At 52.4% G+C, this 13610-nt stretch overlaps 1 protein-coding gene across 13 annotated transcripts in view; it reads right to left on the bottom strand.

Moving 5' to 3' along the window:
- Positions 1 to 13610, bottom strand: part of EPB41L1 (erythrocyte membrane protein band 4.1 like 1) — a 72139-nt gene that overhangs the window by 14640 nt on the left and 43889 nt on the right. For 4 of the 13 annotated variants that reach the window (XM_035344233.1, XM_035344238.1, XM_035344240.1 and 1 more), the window contains exons 13-17: positions 12870 to 12905; positions 10624 to 10815; positions 9134 to 9232; positions 1185 to 3887; positions 512 to 619 (exon numbers count right to left, since the gene is read on the bottom strand). In XM_035344233.1, coding sequence (XP_035200124.1) covers positions 512 to 619; positions 1185 to 3887; positions 9134 to 9232; positions 10624 to 10815; positions 12870 to 12905 — 3138 coding nt within the window. The remainder of the gene's footprint in view (positions 1 to 511; positions 620 to 1184; positions 3888 to 9133; positions 9233 to 10623; positions 10816 to 12869; positions 12906 to 13610) is intronic. The other 9 variants (XM_035344235.1, XM_035344239.1, XM_035344241.1 and 6 more) reach the window with 9 other exon arrangements.

The following is a 13610-nucleotide window of genomic DNA, read 5'->3' as shown; positions in this document are numbered from 1 at the left end:
CACGATCAGAGCCCAGGGACTACCTCCCTCCACTAGCTGCTCCCCAAACACAGGCATACCTCTCAGCTCTGCCATCAGAGGGTACAACTCTTCTTGCCATATTTTGTCATGAAGCGATGGGAAATCTAGACCCATGCTTTATTTTGCATCTTGCTCTAGGCATTTCTCCCTTAGAAATCATCCCACTAATGCCACGGGAAGCCCACCTCCTGGACTCTGGTCCAAACATTTGCTGCCAGAGCCATCCTCTGCAATGTGCCAGGCTCTGCTGGCAAAGGAACTTTTTGTTTGCTCTGCTGGAAGGTTGAGAGGTATGAGAAACAGGGTGTCAAACAAATGCAAGAGGAACACAGCCGTGTGTGTGTGTGTGTGTGTGTGTGCGTGTGTGTGTGTGTAAATACATTCATAACAGCTCTACCGGGGGAGAGGAGCTGGAAGCACACAGTCCTCAGCTGCTTAAGGTGAGCTATCATACTATGGCAAAAAGCAGTTAGTAAAACAGCAGTGAGACCTGTAAGACCACTGGAACAGCAGTCTTTAAATTCTCTTCTTTCATGGTGGATTTTACAGACGGGTCAGATAAATCCTTTTCTTCCCCACTTGGTTCCTGAGATTTGCTCTGGATTAGAGAAAATGGTTAGTTTTAAGGAAATAACTCTGTAGGAGCTGATCTAATGCTTACAAGAGTAAAGAAAGCTAATTCATCATCCAGCCACCAGCTTGCCGAAGACAGGGGAGGATGGGTGAGGCTGGTGAGCTAAGCAAGAAGGGTTATCAACGTAAGAAACGCAGGGGTGAAGCTGGAAGCGTGGGCATGTTGCTGATTGGTGTATGTACATTTGTGGCAGAGCCACACCTCTTTAATCCAACCCCCCATCTCCCTTTCTTGCTCCTGGACATGAGGCTTGGGTGCTCATTTTCAGGTTTAGCGAGTGGCATTCTCCAGGTTACCAAAATGTCAGGCGGGAGGAAGTATCACAAAACAAAAAGCTGATGAACCAACTGGCCAGCAGGTCTGCATTCAGCAAATAAGCCTGACCGCACACACATACATAAAAAGACAGGGGATGCAAAGCGACTGTTCTCAGTCAATGGATGTGTGAGATGCCACTGAACATGGTAAATAAAGAGCCACACAACATGCGCATGAACTTTCCGTCCGGACAGTTCATTGGAAGAGTTACCACGGCTTCTGCCAGTGTGAGTTCACAGCCGGAGTCAGGGGAAGCCAGGTCAGCACTGTCTTCTCCATGCTCCAGATCAACAGAAACATCTTCCTTCAGAGACAGGGGCTGAGAGGAGTTTCCTGAACCAGCCCCTTGCCCCTGGAGGGCAAATGAGCCCACACTGGATGCCAGTTCCACCAGAGTACCTGTCAGCGATGGAGGTGAGATGGGGCCTATGTTCAAAAGCACGTCCTGTGTCAGATTCATCTTCCCCTTTGCTTTTGTTGGTGTCTCAATTTCAGGCAAATGCTCTTGTTCCTCCTGGGCTGCCCTTTGCTCAGCTTCACTTTGCTCAAACATCTTAATCTTAGAGGCCACTGAGGTCTTCTTGTAGCTCTCACTGTTCTGCCAGCTACCCAGGAGTGGGGCCTCGGTGATACCTCTGTGTTTCTGGGACACAGTTTCTGTCCTACCATCCGTACACATCAATGGCCCAGACTCTCTTTTCTGTATCCCACTGCTCACTTGCAGCTCTTCACTGCCTTCACATATAGAGGTTGAAAGCTGGAACATTGTGCTTTCTTGACGTATTCCCATTACAGTGGAGTGGAAGTGCAGGACATCAGCATCTTCTTCGGGAAGCTGCACTGGCTGTCCCAGAGCAAGGTCACTGTCCTTAGCAGGTTCTCCTACCACAGAGCTCCTGCCTTGCAGAGCTTGTCCCACATTAAACTCCAAGTCCCAGGGCGGCTCTTGTGCTTTGGTATGTGCAGTGTGGAGTGGCCCTCCAGACTCAGGACCCTTTTGGGGCAGGCATCCTATAATGGTCTCAGCCTTTTGTCCTGGTTCTTCTGCCCTGGGAGGCAGCTGTTTCATGCAAGGGCTTTTGTCATGGGATAATTCTTGCACTCCACAGCATTCATCTCCCATCAGCTTTCCTGATCTGGGCCCTATGTTCTGGGAGAGCTCTTTTATCACAGGCTTTTCTTCCTGGAGTGGCTTCTCTGTGATTCTCTGGACTCCCGTTGTAGTGACAGGGTTTGAGTCCTGGACATCCTCCCCTGTGGTCGGATCTCTGACCAGGACTGTCCCTGCTGTGCTGTCTATGTTTTGGTGTAGTCCTCCTGCAACAGGACTTGCATCTTGGTGTATTTTCCTTGTAGCAAAGCCCATATCTTGTGGTCTTTCTTCAGGTTCAGGACTCACATCCCTGGCTGTTTCATACTCTGTCACAGGGCTCATATCCTTGAGTGCCCCTTTACCTACTGCAGAACTTGCCTCCCTGCACGTCACCTCTTTTGAGGGGTTCACATCCTCCAGTATGCTCACACCTCCCACAAGGCTGGTGCCCCGGGACAGGTCTTGGCCTTCAGATTCTGTGTTCTGGGCTGGTTCTGCAGGGACAGTGCCTGGTTGCTGGGGAAAGGGCCCAGGGGTGGGAGTGCTGGGTTCATCCTCCTCCAGCCCTGCAGTGTCATGAGGACAGCCCTGCTGAGGCACAGCTGAAGAGGATGACTTAGCCTCTATCTCTTCCATCTGCAGAACCACTCTGGAGCTTTCCTCCTCAATCCCATCAGGTATGGTTCTTTCTGAGAGCCTCCACTCTGTCACAGAGGCGTCCTTACCCCACTGCTCTCCTGCAGCTGGGCTCTGTTTAGGGTTCTCAGCCCTACTGCCTTCCCCTTCCAGGGCACACAACTTCAATCCTCCTACTGGGCTTTGCAAATCCTTTTCATCTGAGCCCACCTCCTGGGAACACAACATGGTTTCATCTTTCTCCTGTGTTTCACAGCCCCTAAGACTCACTGTTGCTTCCTCTTGCTGCACTGACAAACAGTGCTCCTGCTCCAAGGAAGGACGTCCTGCAGGGCTTTTCCCATCACAGACTGTCTCAGGCTGCTCTGGCACTACGGCAGGTTTTTCTGATACTGCTCTCTGTTGCTCATAAACTGAGGAAGTGGACTGGGACATTTCTTCCATGGGTGCTGTGGGCTCTGATCCCTCTCCTGGCCTGTTCACTGTGGTTTCTGGCCTCTCCACCAAGTCAAGCTGTCCTCCTGCCTCAGAAATCAGATGTATTTTATTGTCCTTCTCATCTCCCTCTAGGTCTCCTAAGTAGATGATCCTCTGTGTAGAAGTCTCTGTGTTGCCATCACTAGACTTCACTTTAATTTTAATGAACTCTGTGGTTGCAGTTAGCACTCTGGCATCCTGCTTCCTGGAGGCTGCAGAAACATGCTCCTCAGAGATTATCTTGCTTTCTCCCTGGGGCAAATCTAGCCCCAAAGTCTTGGTCCTTTGCTTCTCTTCAGGCTTCTGGCTTGGCCTGGACAGACCTGGTTCACTTGCAGTTACTCCCTCACCTTTCTCTTTGGGCTCCTCCTCTGCTCTCTCAGGTGGCAAGCACTTTGCCTCCATGCTGGGCTCCTCCCTGGTTTCCTTCTCATAGATCTCATCCTCCCAGACAGACTCAAAATCTTCAGGACTAGCAATCATTTTTGCTCTCTTCCAGGTCTCCAGATCTGCATCTGTTGGCTCTTCCTGGCCAGCCACTTCCTTGGCTTTCCCTACTGCCATCTCCACTTTCGACATGCTCACACTCATTTTCACCTCTGAAGTACCTGCACGTGCTTCTTCTTTCTTGACTCCCAGAGCTTTCATTAGAGCTACCTCTTCCAGACTAGAAGTTTCTCTCTCTATAAATACCCAATGCTCCGAGCCCTGCATTGCAATTGGAGCAAGAAGAGTTAGCATCAAACATACTTTACCTAACAGCTGATGATTGCTTTCATGAGTAACAAAAAGCTGATGTGCCTTAGATGGGGTTGACTAAATTAATATTATTGTTCATGCAAGAGTTGAGGCAGAGTATATACGAAGAGCCTGACAACTGATGGCATTGATGGAGAGAAGGTACTTAAAATAAGGGGGCTGATGCTGTGAAAGTGGCTGAGCCCCTCTATCCTCTCTAGGGCTTTGGACCACCTTCTGTTATGGGCAATGGCCTACCAACATACCTGCAAAACCTGTCACTTTTTTGGAAATAAAGAAGTGGGAGCAATGCTCTCAGCAGGCACATTAACAGAGCTCCCCATGAGGTAGGGAAGTACAGCAGATTAAACCAAACTGGGACTCCCTATTTCACTCCTGTTTTTAGCTGTCCCTAACAGTTTCTATGAGATCTAAGGGTGAGATTTTGTTGTAAGCAGTGGTTGTTTTGTCTAGCTTTACTCTCAGTTTCATCCACATGCCCTAATACAAAATTGGACTGAGCGAGAAGTAGCATGAGCAAGAAGAGAAGCCACCTTAGGCATCAGCAAGGCCCTTTCCCCTTCCTACCAGATGCTGCCACCTGGATTCACTCCAAGGTCCATCCCTCCTTTCCAGATCTCCTGGGAAATATCATCAAAACCAATTGTTTAGCAGAGGTTTCTAGCAATGCTGAAACCATGCAGTTCAGAAAAGTAACCTTTAAACTGTTAACTACAATGAAAAAACATAGGCTCGGCGGCTGAGATAGCTGCAGGGACTGCAGCAAGGACCAAGTGAAGGCTGCAGCATCCTGCAGCAAAGACACAGTGAGTATTTGATACAGCACACAGTGAAGCTATGCTGTTGTGCAGGGGTGGATGCCAGATTACTATTACTACATATACTTGGTACATTCATGTGTTTGTCCTGCAAGACCCCCGAAGACTTCACAAGCTCCAAGGACAAAGCATGGATAAAGTTTTTCCACTTCTGGAACAGAAGGCTGAAACTAACCCATGAGAACACAGCAGCAGGAAAACAGCAATGGACACTTGTACTGATGAGGAAGCCCAGAAGCCTCCTTAGCCATCCTAGGGTATACATACTGCACACACACGAAGGGCAGGGCTGCGGGTCCTGTAGAGCTCACCACAGGCTCCCATTGGCCACTCTGGACTGGCTCTGCCCACACCACGGGATACCTAAGACACTGGCCAGTAGGACAGAGCCAGTGTTGCTTTTGCAGGGTGAGAGAAACTGACCTTCTGCAGAACCTTCCTGCATGTCAGCTGCAGTGAGCTGGGGGTGGCTGCACCCTCCCTACTCAAACAAGGAAAACAAAGTAATGCAAAGGAGAGCTGGACCAGCAGTACCCTACACAGAGGGGCCAGGGTGCATGTTGGGAGTGGTTACACCCAGAATGGAAACCTAACTGATACCAAATAAAGAGAAACAGAGGACAGAAGGAAGCACAGAGAGAGAGAAGGGAAAACGAGATTAGAGGAGAGCGAGAAAGGAGGAAAAACAATTGATAATGGAAATGCCTCCACAAGGAGGGGAATCAGAAATCACAGAATTACAGAATGGTTTGGGTTGGAAGGGACCTTAATAAACACCCAATTCCAAACCCCTGCCATGGGCAGTGACACCTCCCACCAGCCCAGGATGCCCCCAGCCCCATCCAGCTGGGCCTTGAACACCTCCAGGAATGGGGCATCCACAGCTCCTCTAGGCAACCTGTTCCAGTGCCTCACCACTCTCAGAGTAAAAAAAGTCTTCCTTTTATCTAATCTAAATCTACCCTCTTTCAGTTCAAAACTTCAGTTTAAAAATTGGTGAGAGCACCCAACAAAAAAGATGCCACTAGTTCCTGCCTTGTTTACCAGGTGCCAAAGAAAGGTCTATGGCTGCTGGCACTCAGCATCCCAGGCTGTGGTGCTAGCACCACCTGGGCAGTCAGCATACCTAGTGCTGGCTCCTTTCCCTGCCACGCTCTGGTGAGAGCAAGTGGCTGTTACACTGCAGCAGAAGGCTACGGAGCAGGCCTGAACCATTAAAACTGTAGGCACTGAGGAGCCTACACCTTCAGTAGTTCCATCCCCTGCCAGCTTCCCACAGCACCCCTTGCACAAGCCTCCCTGGTATCAATTCTCAGTGTACCCGCGTTCCCAAAAACTGTCTGCTCTGCAGGCCACTTTCCCCACATCTGCCTCTCCCAGTGATCTCCTCACATGGTTTTGTTTCTTCTTTGTCCACAGAAGCAACAGCAGAGGTATTCAGTGACTCTCAGGCACATCTGTGTCTTTCATGGGTAAGTTTGACACAGGAAGCACCGCTACCATGAGCTAAATGGGTACCTTGGGCCTACCAGGATGCCCAGGTCAGTTTCCAGCCTTTTCTGAACACTAGGAATGCTCATGGTTGATTCAGCTAGAGGACTGCTTACCTCCCTGAGGGTACAGCTCTTCTGGTCCTACAATGCAGCCTCACTGATCGACCCTTTCTGCAGCCAATGCACTGATAGACAGGGCACAAGCACAGGTACAGATCTCTTCAGTTTTTTCTTCCCTTTTCTCTGGCTGTAAGACAGAGTCCTTTGGAGGAGACCTTCCCCGACAAAGATGATGAGCCTGATCAGGATACTGCTCTGAGGTAAGGCTCTAGACAAATGTTGTTGTACATTAAAGAGCATTAGGTTAAGTCTTCTGAAGCCTGGAACAATGTGTTGATCCACAGCAGTACCTCATAATCAGTAACAAAAAAACGAAATCTCCATATTTCTTTCTAAACCAGCTTCTCCTCAAACCTTGTTGGGATGAGCATAGCCCATGCCAGGGAAACAGCCATCTACCCTGTGGTATGTTCTGAACTCTCTGCCCCAGATGGTTCAAGGCCAACTCTGGCCACAGCTCTGGTTCCACAGCTCTCGGCAGCCCCCCAGAGCCTGAGGACTTCTGGGCATGTTCAGTGCAAACAGCTGGATACCTCCAGGAAAGCAGAGAACTTCTGCAGCTTTGGAGCCTTTTTTTTTTTTTTTTTTTCCCTAACATGTCTTCTCCAGAGAACAGGAGCAGCTGGGAAGGACATTCTCACCACGGCCTTCATGTCACAAGAAAGGACAAACATGGAGGTGGGAAAGAAATGCAATGACAATGTGGAACAGAGACAGCCTTCAGAACCTGATGGCTGCAGGCAAAGCTCACAACCTCAGAAGAGCCCAGACCAGTCAGGAGGTTTTCCCTTTGGCACTGTTCAAGGTACCTGCCATTTTTCTTTGCTCCTCTGCAAATAAAAAGACCCAGCTCACCTGAAAGGAATGCACAAGCTTCACAATAAGGATGGAAGAATTAATGAATCCAAGACCAAGATGACACTGTTGTCACCTGAAGCTGAGGAGATTCCAACTCCCAGTCCAGCACTCTTCCTGCAGCAAGAGTGAGAACCAAGGAGGGGAAGGTGGAGAAGTGACCTCACATAAGCAGGGGTGGCAGATAACCCAACCTCGGCAACCCCATGGGCACCAAGGGAGTTTCCACTTAAGCATGATGCAAGCTCTGCAGATGTGCCGGTTTTCGTGCAACATCCTCATGGGATCCTGACTTCCTCATGGAGAGTGCCAGCCACATGTGGGCAAGGCTGCATACATCAGATGCTGAATCTCAGCTGCTGATGTGTGGAGAGAAACCTCAGGTGAGACCAGCTGGCTGTCAGCACCTCAGCACAGCCCTGGTGCCCCGAGGCCCTCTGGAGAGCAGAAGAGAGGAACATGTGCATTAAGTGCAGCGTGCACACCTCGTTGCTGTTTTTTCTGTGCAAAGGCTGCAGCATTCTGCTCTGGCAGAGATTGCATCTCACTTCTGTAGACAAGTGCAGTACTGGCACCTAGAAGTATTTCACAGCAACCCCCAAGTACTGGCACAAAATGGGTCCCAGAACAAAACAGGAGATGCTGCCACAGAGCCCAAGCCTCACTGAAGGTGCATTTATCCTTGCTGAAGCCCAAGGCTGTGCTCAAACCCTCACTCATATCCATCCCACATCTCGGGAACATGTGCTTCAGCCCAGGTTCACACTCCAGCTGTACTGGTGGAGCAGAGCCTGCCCCTGCCAGCGCTGGGATCTCTAGCACTGAGCCAAGGGCTGTTCTGAGCTATGGGGCAGATGCTGCCTGTGCAGGCCAGCCAGCACAGGCAGTGGCCCAGGCCTATGTTCAGTTTCCCGAAGCACAGTGGGACTGGACCCCGGTGGGGCCAACAATACAGGCCTGCCCATCCTGCCTTGGCTCATCTCCACAGCACAGTCCCCGTGCACAGGGAGAACTCCTGGTCACCCCGCTTGCAGCAGCATCACACCTGGGGACATCAGGGAGCATCAGGGTGGAGCCAGCCTCACCCTTGCCCCCTCCACCCCTACCCTGTCCACCTGCCCCAGGCTGATGCTGCTCCCCTGCTGTGTTTTCTGGGGGCACTCAGGGAGGACACGCACCCCAGCACCGCTGTGCACTACATTTCAGCACAGTTGGATCCAACCACATCAGAACCAAGTCTTGAAGACCACTTTTCTTCTTCTCAGTGGTATCTTTTTTCAGCTGTGCCAGGAAACAATCGCCACCACATGACAACGAACCCTGAACGCAAGGAGTGCTGTGCCCATGTCCTTCACAGGCAGGGAGCACACAAGGACTTGGAAGGCAGGGTGATCCTGCTTTGTACAGGTGCCAATCCATCATTTTTGATGCATCCAGAGATGCCCTACTTCAGGGTGCTGGGGCGTCAGCAACTGTAACTACAGCTGAAGGAAGGGGAAAGCACAAGGGATTGCTGAAGACAGCATGTAGCTGGGTGCATGTCTGCACCTGGAGGAGACACCTGCAGAGAACCTGTGCCGTGGGGCTCAGCACTTGCCTCCTGGGACCCCTGGCACCAGCTCCAGCATGGACCCTCACCCAGAGCACAGCCAACCCTGGGGGATGCCCTGCCACCACTGGCCAGTGGGGCTTCACTGGAAGGTCTCCCAGGACCCTGCCTCACAGATTCAAAGCAATAGGAACAGGAGCAGATTCCATCAACAGCCCTGCCCCAGAGACCCATCCAGAGGTGCCAGAAAACAGCTTGAGTTCTGCTTAGAGGGCAGGAACACCTCACACTGTCTGAGGGGCACCATGAGAGGGCAAACTGTGAAGCCAAGGGTGGGAAGAGAAAAGGGATGATGATAACCTCAGGAGAGGAAACAAGGCTTTTCTGCGTGAAAGACTCGATGCATAGGGAAGCTCCATGCTCAGATGCAATATTGTCTAAGGTGTCCTCTTCCATCCTCTGTGTCAGCACGGAAACCCCAGCACCCATGGGGAAAGAGAGAGAGAGAGAGAGAGAAAGAGAAAGAGAGGAGAGACACAGACAGACACAGAAAGAGAGAGAGCACATGAGAAAGAATGAACGAACAAATGGGTCGATGATGGATGGATGGATGGATGAACAGAAGTCACCAGCTATGCCAACTCTAGATGTTATATTTAGGTCTTTCTTTGCACACTATACATATGCTTCTAAAACAGATGTGAGGTTAAAAGCCTTCCTCCTCCTTCCGCCTTGGCGCTTTGGTGAGGGGTTGTACCTCCTGCAACTCACCTCTGCCTGGGTTGCTCTGCAGCCCCAGCTGAGCCAGCCCTGTATCTCCAGGGGACCAGCAGGCACATGTGCACACTACAAATTCCCCATGGAGAGGCCCCAGATGAGCCTCCCCCCCAGAGCCCCTCCTCGTATCACAGTGCCATGAGCTCACTTGCCCAGTGAAACAGTTCCAGGACAGAGCTGGGGCAGGGAGTGCCCCACATGCAGAGTGTATGAGGCCTGAAGCTCAAGGCTGCTGGCTCCACAGCTCTTGCAAGGGAGAGGACGCTGAGGTGGGGAGAGCAAGCATGGAGGGTCCAGTGCTCTCAGCCCACATGGGAGGGAGGGAGAGGGTGTCCGAGCTGTGGAATACCCACACCATTGAGGCCTGGGCCACTGCCTGGGCTGAGCCAAGCACGAGCCTAACCCTGTGCAGCACCCAGCTTCACTGCATCCACTCCCCTCGGGCAGCGGGAGGGGTTGCTCTGCACAGCCCAGATGTCCTGCTCCAGCACCCCAGACATCTTCCTTTCTCTCCTAGGGCAGATGTCCCACTGCAAACCCAGCAGATAAAATGCCAGGAGGACAGGACACGAATGCATAATGCCAGCACATCACCACTCAACCCAGCGCCCCTCCTCTGGCTCCCACCAACCAGGTCGTGGCAGGTCAGTGTGCCACGGAGCACCTCTGCAGGAGCCCAGCCCCGCACTCCTGGGGATACCCATTGGACAAGACTTGCACAGGGTGCTGACAAGCAGGAGCCTTGATAGGATAAAGGGTGAAAAAGGCCCAATCTCACAGCCCAACTCACAGGTAACAAACACATCCCCTGAAAAGGACAAGTTTGACCCCATGCAGTGCCTGGGCATAAAGGGAGATCACTACCAGCAGAGAGGAAACAGTTAACTCATCACAAAACTTAGAGACAACCGCCTGGACAGAGACTCCCTCGCTTTACCCGCTGTGCCCAACACATAGCTCCCACCGTGCTCTCCCCAGGGCTGTGATAGAGGCAGAGACCAGGAGCCCAGAAACTGATGAAGACCACCCATGAACAAGCTTGATCCCATCCAAAGATAAGCAGCAGAACAAACCTCGTTGGCCTTTTCTGGGGTTCCCTTTGGTGTTTCATCCTCATGCTTGGGCGAGGAAGAGGCTGGTGAGGAAGGCAGCCTCCTGTCCCGGTCCCTGTGAACCAGCTTGCTGTTGGGCTCCTTCAGCGTCCGTTTCAGCTCATTGATGCTGGCCTGATGCTTTAGCAAAACGTCTTCTGGCTTGTCTAAAAACTTGGGGAAGGAGAGAGGAAGGTAACCATGGTTAAAGCACTAGCCAAGGCAAAAGAGACATTCAGGGACACTGGGGAGAGGCTGCTTTACACTGGTCTTGAATTTAGGGTCTCAAGAGCCAAATGAGTAGCATACAAGAGCATCCTGGGCTGCAGTTCTCACTAAGACCATTGCAGGAAATGGAACACCCCCAGTGGCCTTCCTTCTGTGCAGGGCACAATATGCCCCTTTGGCATCTCTAGCATGGCCTGCTGAGGGTGAGCTGAACCATCTACGGAAGAGAGAGGGCTCTCCTTAGGGATCAAGCAAGGGACAGGGGCCCACTGGAAATATCAGCAACCTCATCTCTGTTGCTCTCACATGCAAGGCACAAAAGTACCAAGAGCCTCTGTCCCAGCAAGGCAGGAAACTGCAAGAGCTTCAGGGAGTCACCCATCGGCATTTCTGAAGGAGTGCCTTCAAAGTGGGTTTCTGCTGAAGGGCAAGAGGTCAATGGCTGGTCAAAGATGACCAACACGGATCCAAACCTGCATCAACTTGGACCAGCTTGGGCCCAACAGCAGTCTGGGGTGGGGTTGGGTCTTGCCTTCTGTAGAAAGAGGACACCTCAGAGAGCTCAAGTGCAAGGTTACATTTAGGTGTTAAAGAATCCTTTGGTGATGTTACAGGCACCAGGGTGGCTCCCCTTGTTCTGCCACAGAGGTGGGCAAACTAGCTCCGAACAAGAACCCGGCTTCTGCTTCAAACTCAAACCTGGTTTGAGGTTCGAAAGGAGTCAACTGAAGTACCTCCCCTCCCCCATATCTCTGCTCAGTGAAATCCCAGAGATCCAAAGGAGTCCCATGAAAAGCCCAGACAAATTATACGGATCCAGAAGGCTCAGCAGAATTCATGAACGAACTGTCCACTTGTCCACTTGCATGTGCTTCATGGTTTGCCCACCTCTAGGCTCAGGGTAGTGCCAGGGGGCACAGGGCTGCGGGAGCAGCACATGCACATGCAGCAGGGGTAAGCAATGAAGCAGACAGTGGAGGGACCATGACCAGTGCTGGGCTGGGGGGCAAGATGCCAGCCTGCAGGAGCCATGGTGTCCACTGCACCAGCAGGGTTTGCCCTGCTGTGCTGAGCAGGATGCCAAGAGCTGCTAGTGAGAGTGCAGCAAGCCCCATCTCATGGCCACTTGGCTAGCACTGCTAGGGCTGCACTGGCCTCTGTTGACTGGTCCAGCGATGATCCGAACCCCACTGTGAGTAGAAGAGAAACCTGCAGAGCAACTGTGAATTTTAGGCTGGGATGAATCAGCAGACCCAGGCCCGGGACATCTCTGCTGCCCATTTCTGATGGAGGTAGCACTGCAGACACAGGTAATTTGTGTGAGGGGAGAACACAGCCCCCCTCCTGCCTGTGATAGCTCACCCTGGTCAGGCCAGCCACAGCTGGTCAGGAAGCCCCTCCGCTGCATGGGGGTGGATGTCAGTGTCTGCCTCTGACAGGTCAGCGCCAAAGGATGCTCAGGGACTCATTTGCTCCCGGCAGGGCAGAAAGGAAACAAGGGGCTTCATGAAAAGCGAGCCTCTGTGCAGGGCACGTGATGCAGAGCCCAAGTCAGGAAAGCCAAAAACAAAGCATAGGCCAGGAGGTGGGAACGATGGGGCCAGCCTGTGCCAGTGCTGTCTCTTCAGTGGGAGAGATAGGGCCACAGGGTTGGACAGAGAGGAGACATGAGGAGAGGACATGGAGGAGTCAGTAACATGAGCAGAAGCCAAGTCTTCCCAATGGGCCAAGGACTCGGCATGGTGGCCTGGCCATTGTGCCTTGGGAGGGCTCTTGCTCACACATACAGTTAGGACTACCTTACTTAGTGGGATAGAAGATGCTGTGTGTGCTCTGGGGCAGATCCCCAGCTGTCTGCTCATCGGGTGTCTCTAGCAGGCCAACCCCCCACCTCAGTGCATCTTGTATTCCAGTAAATAGGGTGACACAGAGTGGTGCTTTGAAAAGGATGGACAATATGATGCACCAATGAGAACTAAGATACTCCAGAGAGAGAATACCTCCTGCTTGTGCCTGGGGGTTGTTTCGTGCTCCGGCTGGCAGCAAAGAGAGGGTTAAAAGTAACCAGCAGGGTCAGTTGAGGAAACTTCTCAAGAGCATCACAGTTAAGTTGAATTCAGGTGCCTGCACAGGGCCCGGCTGTGCCCCCCTGCCCCCAGTCAGAACTGGTTATCAGCACAGAAGGACTGAACCCCCGCTCAGTACAGGGCTGAGATAGGCTGGGCCATCCTGAGCCAACCCAGGGCTAGGGCAGAGAGCAGAGGGCCATAGCTGCACACCAATGGGGCTGTGGGCACGGCCATGGGGTGCCCAAGCAGGGCCGTGCAGCACTACAGGGTACCAAGAGAGCAGGGGCCCAGCATGCTTCCCATGGCTAGGGAACCCCTTGCTTGCATAGTGGTGACTGCTGGCACACCTGGCCCTTCCAACTGCCCCGTGATCAGCCCTGCTTGGGGACCAATCCTGCCTAGGGACTGGGCTTTGCTGCGGGACCAGCCCTGGGGAAAGCTGGAGGATGCTGGGGGAATTGGAGCTGCTGGTAGTGCTGTGTCCAGCGGTGAGGCCAAGAGCCATGCCCCCAAGCAGGATGGGTCATACCAAGCACTGGGCTTGCCTGGTGGAGAAAGGGATCCAGATGACTCTGCCCTGATGTGATCCTTCCCACCTGTAGCATGGCCCTGAGACAGGGAGACAGAGCCCTGATGCCTGTGTCCCAGCCTGCTGCATGTCTGCTGTGGGCG

Source organism: Oxyura jamaicensis, chromosome 20 (genome assembly GCF_011077185.1).
Source record: "Oxyura jamaicensis isolate SHBP4307 breed ruddy duck chromosome 20, BPBGC_Ojam_1.0, whole genome shotgun sequence".
NCBI classification, from domain to species: Eukaryota; Metazoa; Chordata; class Aves; order Anseriformes; family Anatidae; genus Oxyura; species Oxyura jamaicensis.
This window is presented reverse-complemented; position numbering and strand designations above follow the sequence as displayed.